Source organism: Vitis vinifera, chromosome 1 (genome assembly GCF_030704535.1).
Source record: "Vitis vinifera cultivar Pinot Noir 40024 chromosome 1, ASM3070453v1".
Classification (NCBI taxonomy): Eukaryota; Viridiplantae; Streptophyta; class Magnoliopsida; order Vitales; family Vitaceae; genus Vitis; species Vitis vinifera.
This window is the reverse complement of record NC_081805.1, coordinates 252,782-274,729: the sequence shown is the minus strand read 5'-3', so window position 1 is coordinate 274,729 and position 21,948 is coordinate 252,782. Positions and strand designations below refer to the sequence as shown.

The window sequence follows — 21,948 nt, the reverse complement described above, 5'->3', positions numbered from 1 at the left end:
ATGGATCCAGGGGTGAACAGATACATCCTTCTGAATGAAGGAAAAGGGCTTGTTCCTGGGTACCCACCTTCCATGAGGAATATCATCGGGAATAAAAACATCGCTGCTGTCCATGGCGCCACCCACAAGTATATCAGAGGCTCTCTGCTATCCCTCATCGGCCCTCCTGTCATCAAAGACCACCTTCTCCAGCAGGTTGATGGGCTCATGAGATCCTTCCTCCATAACTGGTGTAGGGACCCCTCCCTCTGGGAAACACGTGGCACACATCTCACGGTGACACGTGGCACGCATCATCATCCGGACCACCACCATCCGGATTCCCCTAAAGATATACACAAGGCAGTTCTCCTATCCAGACCGCCTCAAGGAAAGGCAAAAGACGTTTCAGCTTCTCCTGATTCAAGGAAGAACAAACGACGCTGGCAGAGCATGGAAATCCGGACAACCTTCATAATGCATCCGCTCCACAATACATCCGGATAATCAGCATGTGTCATCCGGATATAATCGTCCAGATGATCAATTAAAGTAAAGCGAGTCTTACACACTATCACAACAAACAGGCATGGCCCACATCTCATCACCTGCAGAGTGAGAAGACAAGATGAAGTGACAGCAAGTCACTTCCCACGATCATTCTACATAATCACTTCCCACGATCTCTGACAGCCGCATCACCTACCATGGTTTCTGACAGCCGTTCGTAGGGTGATAATGCTCCTACTGACACCTATTATCATCATAACAACATAAAATATCTCCTTACCATTAATGAGAGGAACAGTACCCCTGAAGCTGTATATATAAAGCCTTCAGACAAAGAAGAAGGCGATCCCTGGTAATCTCCTGATACCTAGTAAAAGGCCAACTGATTTATATCTCTCTCTCTGACCATGGCTAACAAAACCATCGGAGGGTGTGTCCGGACTCCCTGTCCGGATGCCTTCTTGCAGGTATAACGACTGGATCAAGAACCTTTATGGGTTGAAATCACGTGTCCATCCATTTGGCAACTACGTGGATCGCCAAAGACGCGAGGTATCAACATTGGCGCCGTTTGTGGGAACATTCTTTACTTTGATTCAGTCACTAAAAAAGATGGCCACACCTTCCCAAAGTCGTTCATCTGGTAGGGAAGAGGATGATAATTTTGAATGGCGCCTAGCCATCGAAAGGAAACAGTTGGCAAGCGAAAGACAGCTAAAGGCTCTCCTCCAGGAGACAGAAAGATTGAGAGAAGAAAACGTTGTGTTACGCATCCAGGCTTCAACATCAGGGCCTCCTCGACGTCAACGTTCGAGGGGCCAAGTAGCAAACTCAAGGCCTCAGCAAGAACCGGAGTCAATATATCCTGGGACGACAGGAGTTATCCCAGGAGCATGCAACGTAAGACCTCATGAGCCACGCACGCCTATGCCTCGAGCTTCCCGTGAAGAAAGCTCAGACTCTACTCACTTTTCAGCGAAAAGACAACGTGATAAAAAATCACAGTTGTCAAATTCAATGCGCGCGAGACTAGGCCCGCAAGAGCCTGGAAGAACAAGGCCGCCAATGGCCACAACTTGGGCACCACGCCCTGACCCCATGGTGCAAAACGTTCACCCGCATCGTGATCCCGTAGTCACCCCCATGATGCGGAACGTTCATTCGCACCCAGCGGAACAACCAACTGGGAGAAACATCCCAAACGGGCCACCCATTGGCTCCATCGGCAAAAGGCTGGATGACATGCTCTCCACGCCTTTCTGCTCTCATATCATTAATTACGAGCCCCCAAGGGGATTCCTCGTACCAAAATTTTCCACATACGATGGAACCAACGATCCCTTCGATCACATCATGCATTATCGACAGCTCATGACGCTCGATATTGGCAACGATGCGCTGCTGTGCAAAGTATTTCCCGCCAGCCTACAAGGACAGGCCCTCTCATGGTTTCATCGCCTACCTCCCAACTCTGTTGGCAATTTCAGGGACCTGTCCGAAGCTTTCGTGGGACAATACCTATGCTCCGCACGACACAAGCAAAATATCAGCACCCTGCAGAACATAAAAATGCAAGATAACGAATCCTTGAGGGAATTCGTAAAGCGATTTGGCCAAGCCGTACTTCAAGTAGAGGCTTGCAGTATGGATGCTGTCCTACAGATCTTCAAACGAAGCATTTGTCCAGGCACTCCATTCTTCGAATCACTGGCTAAAAAGCCTCCTATTACGATGGATGACTTATTCAGACGAGCCAACAAATATTCAATGCTCGAAGATGACGTACGTGCAGCCACCCAACAAGTTTTGGTTGCCGGACGACCATCTAGAAGTAATACGGAGAGAAATACTAAACCGCCGGATCAGCCAAAACCGTCTGACCAAAGGCAGGAAGGGCCAAGTCGCCCGGAAATGCCGCCTCTCACACCTCTTTCTATATCATATGAGAAACTTCTCCTACTGATCCAGGGCTTGTCCGACTTCAAGTGGCCTAGACCCATTGGAACGGACCCGTCCACAAGGGATTGTAGCAGGAGATGTGCCTTCCACAAAGATCATGGCCATACAACAGAGACATGCCGATCTTTTCAGTATCTGGTCGAAAGACTCATAAAAGCAGGGCATTTGAAGCAATACCTCTGATGAGATAATGGATGAAGGGGCGCACCCCAACATCACAATCCCGGGAACCTTAGGGCCCCAGCTGCCCCCAAGGCCGTCATAAATTATATTACCGGAGGTCCATCTGACGAGGAGTACGACTCTAGGCGAAAGAGGCAAAAATTGTTGCGAGCTGCATCAATGCGCGAACGCATCAACTCCATCCGGCCTGGGCTAACTGGAGGGGGCCCTCGCCCCATAGATGGAACAATCATTTTTCCACCAGTAGATCCCACCCGGACATTGCAGCCGCATCGCGATGCCCTCATCTTGTCCCTGAAAATTGGGGACTTCGATGTGCGGCGTATCTTGATTGACCCAGGCAGTTCGGCCGATCTTGTGCAAGCATCGGTCGTGGGCCACATGGGACACACTCTCACAGGCCTCGAAAACCCTGGACGAATTCTATCCGGATTCAACGGGTTTTCAACTACATCCTTGGGAGACATTGTATTGCCGGTCCAAGCAGGCCCAGTCACTCTCAACGTGCAGTTTTCAGTAGTACAGGAACTATCACCCTTCAATGTCATTTTGGGGCGCACATGGCTCCACTACATGAAAGCTATCCCCTCTACATATCATCAAATGGTGAGTTTTCTCACCAACGATGGCCAAATCGACCTATATGGCAGCCAATTAGCCGCTTGCCAATGCTATCAAATAGCACGTGAAGCAGGGGCTAACCAGGAGGATGCATCTCCCCCTGAACCCAGCATTGCACACGACCAATAGCAATTATTGGGTCCGGCGGACAAAGATCCCCCGGTAGCAGATCCCTTACAAACAATCCAAATTTCGGAGGAAAGCGATCACCTCACGAACGTCAGTTCCCTCATGACACCAGAAGAAACTCAGGGCATGCAAAATATTCTCAGACAAAACCATGACATCTTCGCATGGGCACATTCTGACATGAAGGGAATTCATCCCTCCATTGCATCTCACAGGCTTAACGTCTTTTCAACTGCCAGACCCGTCCGGCAGAGGATTAGGCGCTTTCACCCGGAGAGACAAAAAGTCATCCGGAATGAGATTGACAAATTGCTCGAAGCCGGATGCATCAGAGAAGTTTCTTATCCGGATTGGTTGGCAAACGTAGTAGTGGTGCCCAAAAAAGAAGGAAAATGGCGAGTTTGTGTAGATTACACCAATCTCAACAATGCGTGTCCAAAAGACAGCTTTCCCTTGCCACGAATAGATCAGATTGTGGATTCCACTTCCGGGCAAGGGATGCTCTCTTTCTTGGATGCCTTCTCCGGATATCATCAAATCCCCATGTCCCCGGATGACGAAGAAAAAACAGCATTCATAACGCCACACGACCTCTATTGCTACAAAGTCATGCCATTCGGACTCAAAAATGCTGGCGCCACTTATCAAAGATTGATGACTAAAATCTTCAAACCTCTGATAGGCCGCTCGGTCGAGGTATACATTGACGATATCGTGGTTAAAAGCAAAACTCGAGAGTAGCATATCCTTCACTTACAAGAAGTTTTTCATCTCTTACGAAAGTATGGCATGAAGCTAAATCCTTCTAAATGCGCCTTTGGCGTAAGTGCCGGCAAATTTCTAGGATTTATGGTCAGCCAAAGGGGCATAGAAGTCAGCCCGGATCAAGTCAAGGCAGTCATGGAAACACCTCCTCCCAGGAACAAGAAGGAGTTACAACGCCTCACAGGCAAGCTCGTTGCGTTAGGACGTTTCATAGCCCGCTTTACTGATGAGTTGCGACCCTTCTTCTTGGCAATACGAAAAGTTGGAGCGCACGGGTGGACGGACAGTTGCCAAAGCGCTTTGGAAAGGATTAAACATTGTCTTATGCAACCACCCATCTTGAGCAGCCCCATCCCAAAGGAGAAATTGTACATGTATCTGGCAGTATCAGAATGGGCAATCAGTGTCGTTCTATTCCGCTGCCCCTCACCCAAGGAGCAGAAGCCTATCTACTATGTCAGCAAGGCATTGGCAGACGTAGAAACCAGATATTCAAAAATGGAGCCAACAGCCTTAGCCCTTCGAAGCGCTGCTCAAAAGCTCCGGCCCTATTTCCAAGCCCACCCGGTGATCGTGTTAACCGATCAACCCCTTCGCAATATTCTGCACAAGCCAGATTTAACCGGGAGAATGCTACAATGGGCCATCGAATTAAGCGAGTTTGGAATTGAATTCCAACCAAGGTTGTCCATGAAAGGCCATGTAATGGCTGACTTCGTGCTAGAATATTCCCGAAGACCCAGCCAACACCACGAATCAAGTAAACAAGAATGGTGGACTCTGCGAGTTGACGGAGCCTCACGGTCATCCGGCTCTGGAATTGGGCTCTTACTACAATCCCCAACCGGGGAACATTTGGAGCAAGCCATCCGGTTGGGATTCTCTGCCTCTAACAATGAAGCGGAATATGAGGCTATCTTGTCCGGATTGGACCTCGCCCTTGCTCTATCCGTCTCCAAACTCCGGATCTTCAGCGACTCACAACTCGTGGTAAAACATGTCCAAAAGGAATATGAGGCTAAGGACGCACGCATGACGTGATACTTAGCTAAAGTAAAAAACACCTTGCAGCAATTCACCGAATGGACAATCGAAAAAATCAAGCGAGCTGACAATAGGCGCACTGACGCTTTGGCCGGCATAGCTGCCTCCCTACCTATCAAAGAAGCCATTCTACTGCCCATACATGTGCAAACCAATCCCTCTGTCTCAGAAATTTCAACCTGCAATACCATTGAGGCACCCCAAGCGGACGGCCAAGAATGGATGTATGACATCACAGAATATATCCGGACAGGAACTCTACCCGGAGATCCCAAACAGGCACACAAAGTCCAGGTGCAAGCTGCCCGTTTTACCTTAATTGGGGGGCACCTGTACAAACGATCCTTCACAGGACCATACCTTCGGTGCCTAGGGCATTCAGAGGCTCAATATGTGTTGGCTGAGTTACATGAGGGAATATGTGGAAATCATTCGGGAGGACGATCTCTGGCACATAGGGCTCATTCGCAAGGATACTATTGGCCAACAATGAAGAAAGACGCGGCAGCATATGTCAAAAGATGTGATAAATGTCAAAGATATGCTCTCATTCCACATATGCCATCAACAACGTTAAAATCAATCTCAGGCCCATGGCCCTTCGCACAATGGGGCATGGACATAGTGGGACCTCTCCCAGCTGCACCCGCCCAAAAGAAATTTTTGCTTGTTGCCACAGATTATTTCAGTAAGTGGGTGGAAGCTGAAGCATATGCTAGCATCAAAGATAGGGATGTCACCAAGTTTGTATGGAAAAATATTATCTGCCGTTTTGGAATTCCCCAAACCATCATAGCCGACAATGGTCCACAATTTGATAGCATTGTATTCAGAAATTTCTGTTCAGAGCTAAACATCCGGAACTCATACTCCACACCACGATATCCTCAAAGCAATGGGCAAGCAGAAGCCACAAACAAAACCCTAATCAATGCCCTAAAGAAAAGGCTTGAGCAAGCTAAAGGGAAGTGGGTGGAGGAGCTACCCGGTGTCCTATGGGCCTATCGAACCACACCCGGACGGCCAACAGGAAATACTCTTTTCGCTCTCGCATATGGAATGGATGCAGTCATTCCTACTGAAATAGGTCTCCCTACTATTCGGACCAACGCAGCAAAGCAAAGTGATGCAAACATGGAATTAGGAAGAAATTTGGATTGGACGGATGAAGTAAGGGAAAGCGCGGCCATCCGGATGGCAGATTATCAACAAAGGGTATCAGCACATTACAATCGCAAAGTGAGGCCAAGAACCTTCAAAAATGGTACGCTAGTCCTTAGAAAAGTTTTTGAAAATACTATTGAAGTGGGTGTAGGGAAATTCCAAGCCAACTGGGAAGGACCCTATATAGTATCTAAGGCAAGTAACAATGGAGCCTATCATTTACAAAAGCTAGACGGAACTCCATTACTTAGACCATGGAATGTGTCTAATTTAAAGCAGTATTATCAATAAAAAAAGCAAAGACAAGTTCAAAAGAGAAAAGAAGTATTTTTATTGATATAGCTAAAAGTATGTACAAGGAGGGCTCCGGACCACAAAAATACAAAAGGAAGATTACAGAAGAAATTGCAAAAAGAGAAGCTATCAGGGAGCAGGCTTGTCATGAAGTTTCTTTTCTTCACCCGGAGAAATTGAAGGCACGTCCCGCTTGATACCGTTCTTCTTTATGCAGCACCGATACCCAAAGATGAACGTATCATCCACTTGTTTTTGATATTCTGCTTCAATTTCCTCCCTCTCTGCAGCAAACTCCCGTTCTAGCTCCTCTTTTTGTGCAACCAAGCACAACTGCAAATCTTCCCTCTGTTTCTTTTCGATAGAAACTTCTGTCCGGAGTTGCCTCACCTCCCCCCTCAGACCGGCCATCTCATTTGCTGCCTCAAGCAGACGGGCATCCATTGATTCCTCCCGAACCTTTGCGTCAGCCAAATCTGCCCGGAGGGCCTCATTCTCCCCCCGGGCGGTGGATATGCTGGCTTCGGCCTCCACCAGTCTCAGGCGCAAATGGTCTTCAGTATCTTTGTGCCGAGCAGCGAAGACCTTCATATAGTCCGTGGTCCGCAGCAGGTCAGTGAAAAGATCGTATTGATTGACCATGCCACGGAGACCACTCACCAGCTGCAAACAAATAGCCAAGCAAGAAAAGCAAAGTTAGAAATCACACATCAGAATGACAATCAAAAAGCACAAAAACAGTTTACCGTTTCCACCATCTCGAACATCTGGGCTGACGGCATGACAATGGGCAAGTCGGGTGGAATCTGTTTTAGCTTCTCTTCCAACTCCGCGTAGCTAAAAGGGCTAGTAGAGGTGCAAGACGCATCATTAACAAGATTCCCCTCCGATGAGGCAAGAGAAGATGACTCTTGTTCCGGATTCAGGGCCTCAACATTCACGACCGGATGGACCTCCCCGGGTGCAACCTCAGCCGGGACCACCACCGGGACAGATGGAGTCTCAATTACCATCTCCACTTCGCCCCCCTCCGGATGAGCGTCGTGGGCAGATGAACAACTAACTTCAATCTCTTGCTGCCGCTCTTGAAGCCGCCCGAGGAGTCCGGACCTCAGATTGCGCACCGAGCGAGGCTTCTTTGAGGATGGCCCCGTCACCGGAACAAGAGCCAGCCGGTCCGGATCGTCAGAGGGCTGACTTTGACTTTCTGCTCCCACTTCCTCCATGGGGGTCGCACAAACGGCCTCAGCTGCATCGGCATCCGGATTACGGGAGTCCGGATGGTTGACAGACGCAGCTTCCTCAGCCAAATTCGCTAGACGCGCAACCGCTGCCAAGGAGGTGCTTGAATGGTTCAGCCCCGCAAGGTGTCCGGATCCGCTTGAGATGGAATGAGGGGCAGCGTTCACTGGCTCCTCTATCATTACCTCCGCCTCGTGAATAATGGGCGGAGGAGCAAATTCCATGGGAGGAGTGGGCTCCTTCAAGTCCTTCCCATTTTTCTTCACCAGCTTCCTCCTTTTCGCTGGAGTTTTCTTTGGAGGAGAGTCTGCGTCACGTTTCTGTCCGGGAGCCTTCCGAAGGGTCCCTTCGTTCTTCTTCTTCTCCCGATCCTCCAGGAGAACTCGACGTTTTTCAGCGTCAGCCTCTTTTGACGCCTCGTAAATCGGGAGATCCTTCACAATATAATGCTCCCCAGGTACTACCTCCTTTGACATCTTCCTGGGGAGAATGTTGGTGACGTACTCTTGGGGCTCCCGGACGACCGCCGTCAGGTTCCGCGCAGTCAGCAGCGTCGTACACTGCCTCTCCTTGGCGTCTATATCAAAAAGTTTGCTGAGACAGTCAAAAGACACCTTTTCCACCCAATCCACGAGGTGGCCCCTTTTTTCCAAACCTGCATTAACAGCAACAAAAGTTGAGAATACCATCTGGAGATATCAGCAAGAAAACAACAAGGCAAAAATCCGGACAAAAGTCGCAAAGCAAAACTTACCCGGAATCGCTAAGGAATAGTTTGGAGAGAAGGGCCTCGTCGGATGCCTCGACCCTGCCCACGCACCCCGGACCATCACCCGTCCCTTTGCCCCTTCCTTCGTCGAGTCGGGCAGTTCCGTCACCAATTGAAGGGAAGGCAGGTGTGCGGACAGACTGAAGATGTCAGTTTTCGCCTTCTTCAGCAAATAGACGAAGAACACCTCCAGCATTGTAAGGTCGAGGTTGTACAACATGTTGATGATGCTGCATCCCATCAGCACCCGGATAATATTGGGATGAATGAAGACGGGTGGAATCTGGGTGAAGTGGAGGAATTCTATGAACAACGCTGGCAGGGGGAACCGAAGCCCCGCATTGAATTGTTCCTTGGAGAAGATGATAGCACCTTGTTCAGCTTTCTCAGTAGGCACCACATCCTCCCCACGAAGAAAATCAACAATTACGCCATTTGGAATGCAGAATCGATCTCGAAACTCCTTCACACTTAATTTGTCTGTGGACTTCTCATGAGCGTCGCCAACTCGCGCAGATGAAGCAGTTTTCTTCTTTGAAGACATTTTTAGGCCAAAATTGAACCAAAACCTACATACGAGAAATGCAACAGTCAAACACAGCCAAACAACCCCACAAACCCTAGACAATAAAAAAACACCCAGAAAATCTTACACCACCAATAAACCCATCCCAAAAAAGAAAACCTTGACTCTACTCCAACAGTGACCCCCAGAGCACCAACAAATGCCAGAACAAACAGTCGTAAGCGACTTACCCAAACAAAGCCCCAACAAATCAGAAACCAAGACCAAAGAACCAACAAACGCAACAAAAGGAATAGCAATAGTACACGTACCAAATGAAAGCTCTGAAGAAGAAAGGTTGCTGTCTCGATGCAAAACCACCAACAGCAAACAATTGTCGCAACACAAAATCACCGGTACAAAAAACTTTCGAGTTTTTTTCTCAGAGAAGCAAAGAACGCAACAAAAGCAAGAAGAAGAAAGGCTCTCAAGAGAATGCAGTAGGAAAAAATGCAAAAAGAAGCAACAGTGCGCTATTTATAGGGGGACAGGCCCTCGGAAAGCCAAACGTCCAAACAAACTATCATTGAAACGACATGCTGCCTGGGAATACCTAGAGTCGGCGGCTCGTCGTAAAAGCCTTTTTTGGCTTCCGCACCCCCACTTGCCACGTGGCCCATTCAGACGAAGAGACCTCTTCAAATTTCAAAAAGCCAGTTATTTTTTTACCCCGCCCATTTTTTGGGCAAAATAGGCAAGTTAAAAAGGGGGGCAATGTAGGGACCCCTCCCTCTGGGAAACACGTGGCACACATCTCACGGTGACACGTGACACGCATCATCATCCGGACCACCACCATCCGGATTCCTCTAAAGATATACACAAGGCAGTTCTCCTATCCGGACCGCCTCAAGGAAAGGCAAAAGACGTTTCAGCTTCTCCTGATTCAAGGAAGAACAAACGACGCTGGCAGAGCATGGAAATCCGGACAACCTTCATAATGCATCCGCTCCACAATACATCCGGATAATCAGCATGTGTCATCCGGATATAATCGTCCGGATGATCAATTAAAGTAAAGCGAGTCTTACACGCTATCACAACAAACAGGCATGGCCCACATCCCATCACCTGCAGAGTGAGAAGACAAGATGAAGTGACAGCAAGTCACTTCCCACGATCATTCTACATAATCATTTCCCACGATCTCTGACAGTCGCATCACCTACCATGGTTTCTGACAGCCGTTCGTAGGATGATAATGCTCCTACTGACACCTATTATCATCATAACAACATAAAATATCTCCTTACCATTAATGAGAGGAACAGTACCCCTGAAGCTGTATATATAAAGCCTTCAGACAAAGAAGAAGGCGATCCCTGGTAATCTCCTGATACCTAATAAAAGGTCAACTGGTTTATATATCTCTCTCTGACCATGGCTAACAAAACCATCGGAGGGTGTGTCCGGACTCCCTGTCCGGATGCCTTCTTGCAGGTATAACGACTGGATCAAGAACCTTTATGGGTTGAAATCACGTGTCCATCCATCTGGCAACTACGTGGATCGCCAAAGACGCGAGGTATCAACAACTGGGATGGCAAGACTATTGACATCCAAGACAAGACCAATGAGGTAATTACATCCATCAATTGGAATTCAAAGATCGATGACTTTTAACTTCTGAATTAATTTTTATTTATTTTTGCTTCAGATGGCACTCTTGGTATCCTATAAGCAAATGCTTGAAATTGAACCAGCTTTGTTATATGAGGCATTCAAACCAGAGTTTGATAAGCTTGTGATAGGAACACTGGCGATGCCCATCAACCTTCCTGGCACAAACTATTACTTTGGCTTCCAGGGAAGGAAGAATGTGCTCAAAATGCTGAGAAAAGTGATAGCAGAGAGAAGAGCTTCTTCAGCGACCCATAATGACATGCTTGGTGACCTCCTAAGCAAGGAAGACCCAAAGCACAGTCTACTCAGCGATGAGGAGATACTTGATCAGATCATAACAATTCTGTATTCGGGTTACGAGACCGTCTCAAAAACTGCCATGATGTCTATCAAATATCTCCATGATAATCCAAAAGCCCTTCAACAACTTAGAGTGAGTCACTTTTCTCGGAAGCTTTCATTTAAACTTGCTTAGGAATAGGATGCTCATGCTTACGTCTTCATTAATTTCAACTTATAATTAACTCTTTCAGGAAGAGCATTTAGCCATTCGCAAAGGAAAAAGCCCAGAGGATCCAATCGGCTGGACCGAGTACAAATCCATGACCTTCACTCGAGCTGTACGAAATTTCTAATTTTGGCATGCACCAGCCCTTTTTTTCTCTTCCCAAATATTGAAAACTGATCATGTTCTATATAAACTTGATAACTGGTGCAGGTGATCCTTGAGACCTCCAGATTGGATACCATAGTTAATGGAGTATTGAGGGAGACAACCAATGATATTGAAGTGAATGGTACTTAATATGTTTATGGAAACTTATATATACTACTTTTCCAGCCTTGATTTCTTGTGCTTTCGTGCATGCATGCATCCGTTTGCAACTATATTAATTTCATGTATATATGCTCCTCATCAGGATATGTCATTCCAAAAGGATGGATGTTGAGAGTTATGCCTTAGTAGCTGCTGAGGGAAAGGCTGAAATCGTCAACCACATGCAATTGAAGTCAACAAGATTACTAGAATGCTGAAGCTATTTTTATGTTTCTGTTTTTGCTGTTGCTATTTTTATGTTTTTTGCTTTTAAGTTAAATTCTGATGCTATTTTGTAGGAGGTAGTTGTTTGTTCAACAAGTAGCTTAATTTGATGCTTTTTTTGAGGTCATATCTGTTACACAATCTGTATAAATTCAGCCTTATGATAAATAAAAAAATCAGATCAGTAGTAGCACATCTCTGTTCTCAGTTGCTTGGTGTGATAACCTCCCCTGTTTCCAACAGTTTGGTATCAGAGCATTTTTGTCTTGAGGGACCAGTGAGGTGTGTGAGCCTAAACACCGTATACCAAACCTGTATCTGAAAACCTTCTGAAAACCTTGCAGAAATGGAAGAAGCAAGCTTCACAGCAGCACCACCAGTCTTCAATGGAGAAAATTACCAAACTTGGGCTGTCAGGATGACTGTTCATCTACAGGCTCTTGATGTCTGGGAAGCAATAGAGGAAGATTATGAAATTTCTCCACTTGGAGCCAATCCAACTGTGGCACAGATGAAAAACCATAAGAAGAAAAAGACGAGGAAGGCTAAGGCCAAGGCTTGCTTATTTTCTGCAGTCTCACCATTAATTCTCACCAGAATCATGCAACTTGAATCTGCTGCAGAAATCTGGAAGCATCTACGGGAAGAATATCAAGGCAATGAAAGAGTCAGAAATATGCAGGTGATGAATCTGATTCGAGAATTTGAAATGGTGAGGATGAAGGAGTCTCAAACCATAAAAGATTATGCAGAACAACTTCTTACCATAGCAAACAAGGTGAGGTTGCTAGGTAAAGAGTTTTCTGATGAAAGAGTTGTTCAAAAATTTTTGTCACACTTCCTGAAAAATATGAAGCTACAATTTCTTCTTTGGAAAACACAAAAGATTTGTCAAGTATCACCTTGGCAGAACTACTAAATGCTTTACAAGCTTTGGAACAAAGAAGACTCATGAGGCAAGGAAGTTCTGTAGAAGGAGCTTTTCAAGCAAAGACACAGACCAATGAAGGCAACACAAGAAGGAGGAAGAACAAAAAGAACAACAATAAGCCAAGCAACAACAACAATCAAAAAGCTGGAACCTATCCACCCTGTCCTCATTGCAAGAAAACAAATCATCCTCAACAAAAATGTTGGTGGAGACCAGATGTGAAATGCAACAAATGTGGTAGACAGGGACACATAGAAAGGATCTGTAGAACTCAACAGCAGCAGGGAGAAACCAATGTAGCAGTTGAACAATACCAGGAGGAGCAACTATTTTCAGCAACATGTTTTGCAAACGGAAACACCTCTGAAAGCTGGCTCGTGGACAGTGGTTGCACAAACCACATGACATATGATCAAGATCTCTTTAGGGATATTGATAGGACAGCTATTTCCAAAGTCAGAATTGGAAATGGTGAGTATATTCCAGTAAAAGGTAAAGGAACAGTAGCTATTGAAAGCCTAACAGGTTTAAAGCTCATTTCTGATGTTTTGTTTGTGCCTGACATTGACCAAAATCTGCTAAGTGTTGGACAGCTTGTTGAGAAAGGGTTTAAAGTTTGTTTTGAAGACAAAAATTGCATAATCAAGGATGCTGAAGATAGAGAGGTGTTCAACATAAAAATGAAAGGCAAAAGTTTTGCCTTGAATATGTTAGAAGATGAGCAAATTGTTGCTGCACAACATGAGAACAATACAATGCTTTGGCATAAAAGATTAGGGCATTTCCACCACAATGCCGTGTTTTACATGAAGAAGAATCAGATTGTAGAAGGACTCCCTGATTTGGAAGAAGAACTTCCTATATGTGCAACCTGTCAATATGGGAAGCAAACAAGACTTCCTTTTCCTCAAAAAGCAGCATGGAAATCAACACAGAAACTACAATTGGTTCACACAGATGTTAGTCAATATGGGAAGCAAACAAGACTTCCTTTTCCTCAATTGAAAGGGAGTAAGTACTATATTGCATTTATTGATGACTTCACAAGATTTTGTTGGATTTATTTTCTCACTTACAAATCTGAGGTTGCTGATGTGTTTTTGAGATATAAAGCCATGGTTGAAAATCAAAGTGAATACATAATCAAGGTTATAAGGTCGGATAATGGTACAGAATATACTTCAGAAAAATTCAACGAATTTTGTGAAGATGCAGACATAGATCACCAGCTCACTGCACCATACACCCCACAACAAAATGGGGTGGTGGAAAGAAAAAATAGAACAATAATGGAGATGACAAGATGTCTTTTGCATGAGAAAGAGCTGCCAAAAAGTTTCTGGGCTGAAGCTGCAAATACAGCAGTATTTTTGCTAAATAAACTACCAACAAAAGCATTGCAGAAACAGACATCTTTTGAGGCCTGGTTTGGTTATAAGCCTATGCTAATGAATTTAAAGACCTTTGGTTGCTTGTGTTTCTCTTATGTTCCTCAGGTGAAAAGAGACAAGTTAGATAAAAAGTCAGAACCAGGAATTTTCATTGGATACAGCAGCACCTCAAAAGCTTACAAAATCTACTTGCCACAAAATAATAAAATTGTGGTAAGTAGAGATGTTAAGTTTTTGGAAACGGAGAAATGGAGCTGGGATGAGCAGAATCAGCAATATATTGATGAAGATGTTGATGAACTTCCAGTTAAAGGTTTCAGGGCACTTTTTGATATTTATCAAAGGTGTAATATAGTTGTTCTTGAACCTGCAGGGTTTGTTGAAGCTGCTGAAAATAAAAGATGGAGGGTTGCAATGCAGGAGGAGCTAAATATGATTGATAAGAACAACACTTGGGAGCTAGTAGATAGACCTTCACACAAAAAACCTATTGGGGTTAAGTGGGTTTATAGAACCAAACTCAACTCTGATGGTTCTATAAACAAACATAAAGCAAGGCTGGTTGTCAAAGGGTATGCACAAATGTTTGGTGTTGACTTTTTGGAAACCTTTGCACCAGTAGCTCGTTTGGATACAATCAGGATGTTGTTGGCTCTTGCAGCTCAAAGAAAATGGAAGATTTATCAACTAGATGTGAAGTCAGCATTTTTGAATGGCTACCTGGAGGAAGAGATTTTTGTTGAACAACCAGAAGGTTTTGCTATCAAATGAAAAGAAGAAAAAGTATACCTTCTTAAGAAGGCCTTGTATGGGTTAAGACAAGCCTCTAGAGCCTGGTACAGCAGGATTGACACTCACCTGCTAACTTTAGGCTTTCACAAGAGCTTGAGTGAATTTACACTCTACATTAAGAAGATTGAAGAAGATATATTAATTGTTTCTCTATATGTTGATGATTTGCTTGTAACAGGAAGTAATGCAGGGTTTGTGAACAAATTCAAGGCTGAAATGGAGTAGGTCTTTGAAATGACAGACCTAGGTGAGATGTCTTACTTCTTGGGAATGGAAGTACACCAGAAGCAGAATGAGATTTTCATCTGCCAACAAAAATATGCCAAAGAAATTCTGAAGAAATTCAAAATGGAGGAATGCAAATCTACATCTACCCCTATGAACCAGAAAGAGAAGTTCTGTAAGGAGGACGGTGCTGAAAAGGTAGATGAAGGACTTTATCGAAGCATGATTGGATGCTTAATGTACTTGACTGCAACAAGACCCGATATAATGCATGCTGTAAGTCTACTTTCGAGATACATGCATTGTGCTAGTGAAATTCATTTCCAGGCAGCAAAGCGTGTGATAAGATATGTTAAAGGCACTGTGGATTATGGCATTAAGTTCAGTTAAGTTCAAAGTTTCAATTTTCATGGATTTTCTGATAGTGATTGGGCTGGTTGTGTTGACGATATGAGAAGTACTTCAGGCTATTGTTTTAGCTTTGGTTCTGGTGTTTTTTCATGGAGTTCAAGGAAGCAAGAAGTCGTGGCTCAATCCACAGCTGAGGCAGAGTATATTGCTGCTGCTGCAGCTGTAAATCAAGCCTTATGGCTTAGAAAGTTGCTGACAGATTTGGATATGAAGCAAGAAGTGAGTACAAAGGTGTTTGTAGACAACCAGGCCACTATATCTATTGCAAATGATCCAGTTTTTCATGGTAAAACAAAGCACTTCAAGATTAAATTGTATTTTCTGAGGGAAGTACAGAAAGAAGGAGATATACAACTAGTCTACTGCAATACAGAAAGTCAGAATGCAGATATTCTGACTAAAGCTCTTCCTAAAATAAGATTTGAGTTTCTACGAGAAAGACTTGGAGTTTGCAGCTCCTAAGTCAAGGAGGAGTGTTGAGAGTTATGCCTTAGTAGCTGCTGAGGGAAAGGCTGAAATCGTCAACCACATGCAATTGAAGTCAACAAGATTACTAGAATGCTGAAGCTATTTTTATGTTTCTGTTTTTGCTGTTGCTATTTTTATGTTTTTTGCTTTTAAGTTAAATTCTGATGCTATTTTGTAGGAGGTAGTTGTTTGTTCAACAAGTAGCTTAATTTGATGCTTTTTTTGAGGTCATATCTGTTACACAATCTGTATAAATTCAGCCTTATGATAAATAAAAAAATCAGATCAGTAGTAGCACATCTCTGTTCTCAGTTGCTTGGTGTGATAACCTCCCCTGTTTCCAACAATGGAGGATATATGTTTATACAAGGGAGACCAACTATGATCCACTGCAGTATCCAGAGCCTTTCACCTTCAATCCATGGCGATGGCTGGTTAGTATATATTCACTTGGCATGCATGAAATCAATGAATCACAATTGCATAAAAGAATATGTGTGTTGATGAATACTGCAAATTAAATGCATGCAGGATAAGAGCCTGGAGTCTCAGAATTACTGCTTCCTGTTTGGAGCAGGAAACCGAGTTTGTCCAGGAAAGGAATTGGGAATTGTTAAGATCTCTATGTTCCTTCACCACCTTGTTACCAGATACAGGTATAGTTCACATGATTTTATATGTATGTTATATATTCCATGTACATCAACAGAGAAGCTGATTTGATCATGCTGTTGTTGATATATTAATGTAGGTGGGAAGAAGTTGGGGATGCTGAAATTGCCAAGTTCCCAAGAGTTGAAGCACCAAAGGGCCTGCATATAAAGATAACTAAGTACTAGTGTTCAGGATCATATCCAAAGAAACACAAGAAGGATTATAAGACTTGATTAGTGTGAATAAAATCAGTCCTTCGGCTCTTTGTGGGAATTATTATGGTTCTGTGTATGTATATATATATATATATTTTCGGGGGACTTCATGGTTGCTTTACTAGTTCTCTCATGTGTGCGGTTCATAGAAAAGTAGGAGTCCTGGCCTGCCAGCAATGTTTAGATGAGCAAACAGAGAAATATGGGCAAAACACTTGCAAAGCATTTTCTAAGGAAAATGCCATGGTACCAATTATATATATATATGAAATTTTTTCATTTTAGATTATTCAAGCGTTTGGTTAAATCTTAATTATTGAACGAGGGTGCAGAGAAATAAGACTTAGATTTAGATAAAAAAAAATTAAAAATAAATGAACGTACGAGACTCTTTTAACCTAGTGATGAATTATGATTGGGTGGCATATTGTAGTACCACACCAAACAATGTCTTTTGAGTAACATAGAAAGCCTGGATGCTTGAGAGTTGGTAGCTAGGATACAAGGCTGAAAGGGGCACGGGTGAATAAGAATAGGGTATTGAATAGAAAATGGAAAAGGAGTGCATGTGATGGGTAAAATCATAAATGTGATTCGGGTGAAGGTGGGGGAGCGGTGGTGGTGGGAGACCTTGAACATGGGAAGATAGGTGGAATTGACCAACATTTGGGTGTCCAACCATGTTCTTCCTAAGGAGGAGAATCTTTGGGTTCCCCCTATTTTATACATGTAAAGCAATTCATACCACCCAAGTCTAACACAACTAATTCTTCTATTTTACATGGAATTATTTGAACTATTGGATGATGTGAAGTTCTTGACCATAAACATAAATAGTTCCCTACCCTTTTTGGTCATATAGAAAATATATTCCTTGTGACTATGTTTTTAATTTGTTTATATAAGAAAATTTTATTTTATGAGCATCGAGAATAAATGTTACACATATGCTTATACCCTAAGAATATTCCATTTTAGTAACCCTGCCAAAAAAAAATTACTCACCGGAGGCGGAGGCCATGAAGATTGACTATTCATACTTCACAGGGAGGGTGGTGATATTATATGAACTCCAGGGAGGTCGGTCATATTTTTTGAAAAGTTGCAGGTGTGTTTTTGATATTTACACCTTGCTAGACAAGTCTATATAGGAAGGCAAGTCCCCGCTTTCGTACTAGAGCTCAAAGACTTTCTCTGATTAGCGTCTTCTGCTCGCTCGATCACTTCAATGGCGGCAGCGTCCGTGAAACCCGCACTTCTTTTGAAAGATGAGCTCGATATCGTGATACCCACGATCCGGAACCTGGATTTTCTGGAGATGTGGAGGCCCTTTTTTGAGCCATACCATCTGATCATTGTTCAAGATGGTGATCCATCGAAGACCATCAAGGTCCCGGAAGGATTCGACTACGAGCTCTACAACCGCAACGACATCAACAGGATTCTGGGTCCCAAGGCCTCTTGTATCTCCTTCAAGGACTCTGCTTGTCGCTGCTTTGGCTACATGGTCTCCAAGAAGAAGTACATCTTTACCATCGACGACGATTGCTTCGTGAGTCGTTTTTACTTATTTTTTTCCCTCTGGTTTTGGTTTTCTGTTTTTGTGGATACCCCTTTTGTTCTGGTTGCTTGAAAAACCCAAAAAAAAAAAAGTTACTTGATTGAGCCCGTGGTTGTGTTGGGCTGAGTTGAGTTGATCTTCTGTTTTGCGCGGCGAGATCTAAAAAATGTCTCTTTGATTTCTTTTCCTGCCTTTTCTAAGCATCCAAACGGAGTTTGTTTTGGCGAATGTTGATTTTGATGTGTTATGGACGTGGGGTTCCGGGTTTTGTTGGGTTTAATATTGGGTTTTGATGGGATTTGGGTGCTTTCGCTTTTAAATTTTTTTATACGAATTGATTGGTTGTTGGTTGTTTCTCTGCTTGTTAGTGGTATTTTATCAGAAATTCCTACGGTTTGTGTGTCTGTGTATAGTGTTTAGTACTCAATTTTATGCTCCCGTGTGTTTCTTTCCAAGATCATCTTCTAAAATTGAAATTTTCCATCATTCTGAAGCATCTATGTTCTATAGTTCTGATCATGGCATTGTTCTCACCTGCATTGCTTGTCAATCCTCTTTTTGAGGGGCTTTCTCTCCTTTTAGAAAACAGATCTTAAGTTTGGTGATCATAGCTCTTCCTTTTCAACCTGAATTACACTAGGGATTTGGAGGTCTAGTTGTTTTTCTCTATCTTCGGTAGCAATGTCTCTCATCAGGATCCAACTCTGTAAATTGCATTAAGAACCCTCCTTTTCTACTTTGTAAAGTGCATATGTGATGATGGCAGTGTCCTTTTTTTGATGAATAACTTTAGCATCTGATCTGGTTGTATCTCACAATGTAGGAATAAAATTCCATTGTGTTTCCTCTTATTTTGTTTCTGGCTCTGTATCAAAAAAGTATAACAGATCTGTTCAGTGACTTGCAGTAATGAGCTGAAATTCCTGCATTCTGTAACCAGTTCCTCCATGTAGGCTAGGGAAATATTCGGTTGTCCCCTTGAATGGGCCATGGCCAACAAGCATTTACCTGTTGACAACGATCTGATCATGAATAAGATGTTTAGATTTTTGTTTTTCAATGAGTAATTGGGTCTTTCAAACAGATGTTTAGATATATTTCATCTTGATTTATGTCTTGGCATTTAGAGTTCATGAAGTTTCACATTTTGTATTTCTTCCATGCTGATGTGCAGGTTGCCAAAGACCCATCTGGCAAAGATATCAATGCGCTTGAGCAGCACATAAAGAACCTCCTCACTCCATCAACTCCATTTTTCTTTAACACTCTTTATGATCCATACAGAGATGGTGCAGACTTTGTCCGTGGGTATCCTTTCAGTCTCCGTGAGGGTGTTCCCACTGCTGTTTCTCATGGTCTCTGGCTCAACATCCCTGATTATGATGCTCCCACCCAGCTTGTCAAACCCCGTGAGCGAAACACCAGGTAACCTATGCTAGAATACAAATGAACCACCATGGAAACATGCTCATCTGACATGGATATTGATTCAATTCTTGTATTATTTGTTTACTTTTAAGGTATGTAGATGCTGTTTTGACAGTTCCAAAGGGTACCTTGTTCCCCATGTGTGGTATGAATCTGGCATTCAACCGTGAACTGATTGGACCTGCAATGTACTTTGGACTCATGGGTGATGGTCAGCCAATTGGCCGTTATGATGATATGTGGGCTGGCTGGTGCATGAAGGTACTTAATCGATTCTCCTCCACCTCTTGTTTTTCAGCATTTCATGATTCCCACCTTATGGTGTGTAATTTATCTTTAGGTTTAAAAAAATCTGTTAGAAAAAGATTCTGACCGGTGAGGTTTGATCATCACCCTAAAGTTTTCTTATGGCAATGGTAGGACATCCCATGGAAACTAAATTAGGTGAATTCTGTTGTATTTATTTCCTTTCTCATTTCAACAAACACTTGGATATCCATCAACAAGTTGTGTGAATTCCTCGGGTTTTTCTTATGATCTGAAATTTTGTAAAGAATGGGTACACTAGCTAATGGTTCAAATGCAGATGAACAGATTAGTATATCATTAGTCTTTGGACATGCACTCAAATCTTTTCATTAAAGTATGGAAACTGAAAACAATTGTATCGATGAATTTGTAGGTGATATGTGACCATTTGGGATGGGGTGTCAAGACTGGTCTGCCCTACATATGGCACAGCAAAGCAAGCAATCCATTTGTTAACCTCAAAAAGGAGTACAGTGGCATCTACTGGCAAGAAGAGCTGATCCCATTCTTCCAAGCCGCAACACTTCCAAAGGAATGCACCACTGTTCAACAATGCTACCTTGAACTCTCCAAACAGGTCAAGGCTAAGCTTGAGAAGGTTGATCCATACTTCGTTAAGCTAGCAGATGCCATGATCACATGGATCGAAGCTTGGGATGAGCTCAACCCATCTGCTGGAGATTCTGCTAACCTGACCAACGGTTCTGCCAAGTAGAGACGCATCTTTGACCGGCAGTTACTTTCCTTCCCCTTAGCTTTTCAAACCCAGTAGCTGCTTAACTGCTGTAACTTTGATTATTACTATTCAATTCTCTGGTGTTTCAAATTTTTTCTTCCACGAGCATTTTTATTTTGGCATTTGGGGATGTAATCTATTTATACTATCTTGTTAGAGCAATAAAGGAGATGGGATTTGAAATTTAAGGAGTCAATTACTTGATTGGTGTGAGCAATGATTGAGAGAATTGTAGTGGGGGGCAAATTTTCCTTTGTCTTTATTTGGGTGATGATTTGGGTTTTCGAGTAGAGCAAGTTTCAAATTTTGAAATGAAGCCCACAGGCGTAAAAGGCTAAAGCAAACAAGCAAATCTCTGGTGGTCTCTGCTCTTGTACCCAGGAAGCATGTCAAAAAATCTCATGCCCCACAAGCTTACTTTCCTGTGGTGTCGGTGGGTAGAGTTCTTCCCACGTTGCATTATATTCTCCTGCTCATTTGGAGCCTGCTTTTCTGTATGTGCAAAAGCTCTTTCTGCCTCCAAAGGCTTTAAATTCCAAAGCTAGGAAATTTTAGGATATAAAATTTTGCAAATTAACAAATGCATACTTTACTAAATAAAAGCTATAGCTCACTGAAAATAAATATCAAATTCACCTAGCTCTAGTTATAAATTATAATCCATTTGTGATTTTTTTTTTCCTTTGTCTCTGGGACAAGTCAACAAATCAGTAACGTTGGGCCATGGATTGCCCACGTTGTCCTTGCTGTCCGATAAATGTAGGTAAACTTCGTGGGATTGATTCCAGGGACAGCTCAACAACCCTAATGTGTAATAGATCTTAAATGACATAAACATTGGTGGATCATGGTTATAACTTTTGGTACACTTGTTTGTCCCAAGATTTCATAGATTTGAGAATTGGGGGTCATTTGATTGGGCGATTCTGATATCCATC

The 21,948-nt window shown here is 43.4% G+C and overlaps 2 protein-coding genes across 2 annotated transcripts; both read left to right on the top strand.

Annotated features, from left to right (window-relative positions):
- LOC100262943 (cytochrome P450 85A1) lies at nucleotides 1-16,946 on the top strand. Its single transcript, XM_059736343.1, is given in 10 exon segments — nucleotides 1-232; nucleotides 8,268-8,278; nucleotides 10,773-10,802; nucleotides 10,882-11,280; nucleotides 11,381-11,467; nucleotides 11,566-11,644; nucleotides 11,768-11,792; nucleotides 16,460-16,541; nucleotides 16,639-16,763; nucleotides 16,859-16,946. Coding segments are annotated over 10 exon segments (1,158 nt in total).
- A 794-nt stretch (nucleotides 16,947-17,740) lies between these two features.
- On the top strand, nucleotides 17,741-21,193 carry LOC100256140 (probable UDP-arabinopyranose mutase 2). The gene is made up of 4 exons (XM_002263890.5): nucleotides 17,741-18,528; nucleotides 19,712-19,962; nucleotides 20,058-20,226; nucleotides 20,648-21,193. The coding sequence occupies exons 1-4, from the start codon at nucleotides 18,205-18,207 to the stop codon at nucleotides 20,987-20,989; spliced, it is 1,086 nt and encodes a 361-aa protein (XP_002263926.1). The 5' UTR covers nucleotides 17,741-18,204; the 3' UTR covers nucleotides 20,990-21,193.
- Nucleotides 21,194-21,948: the final 755 nt, after the last annotated feature.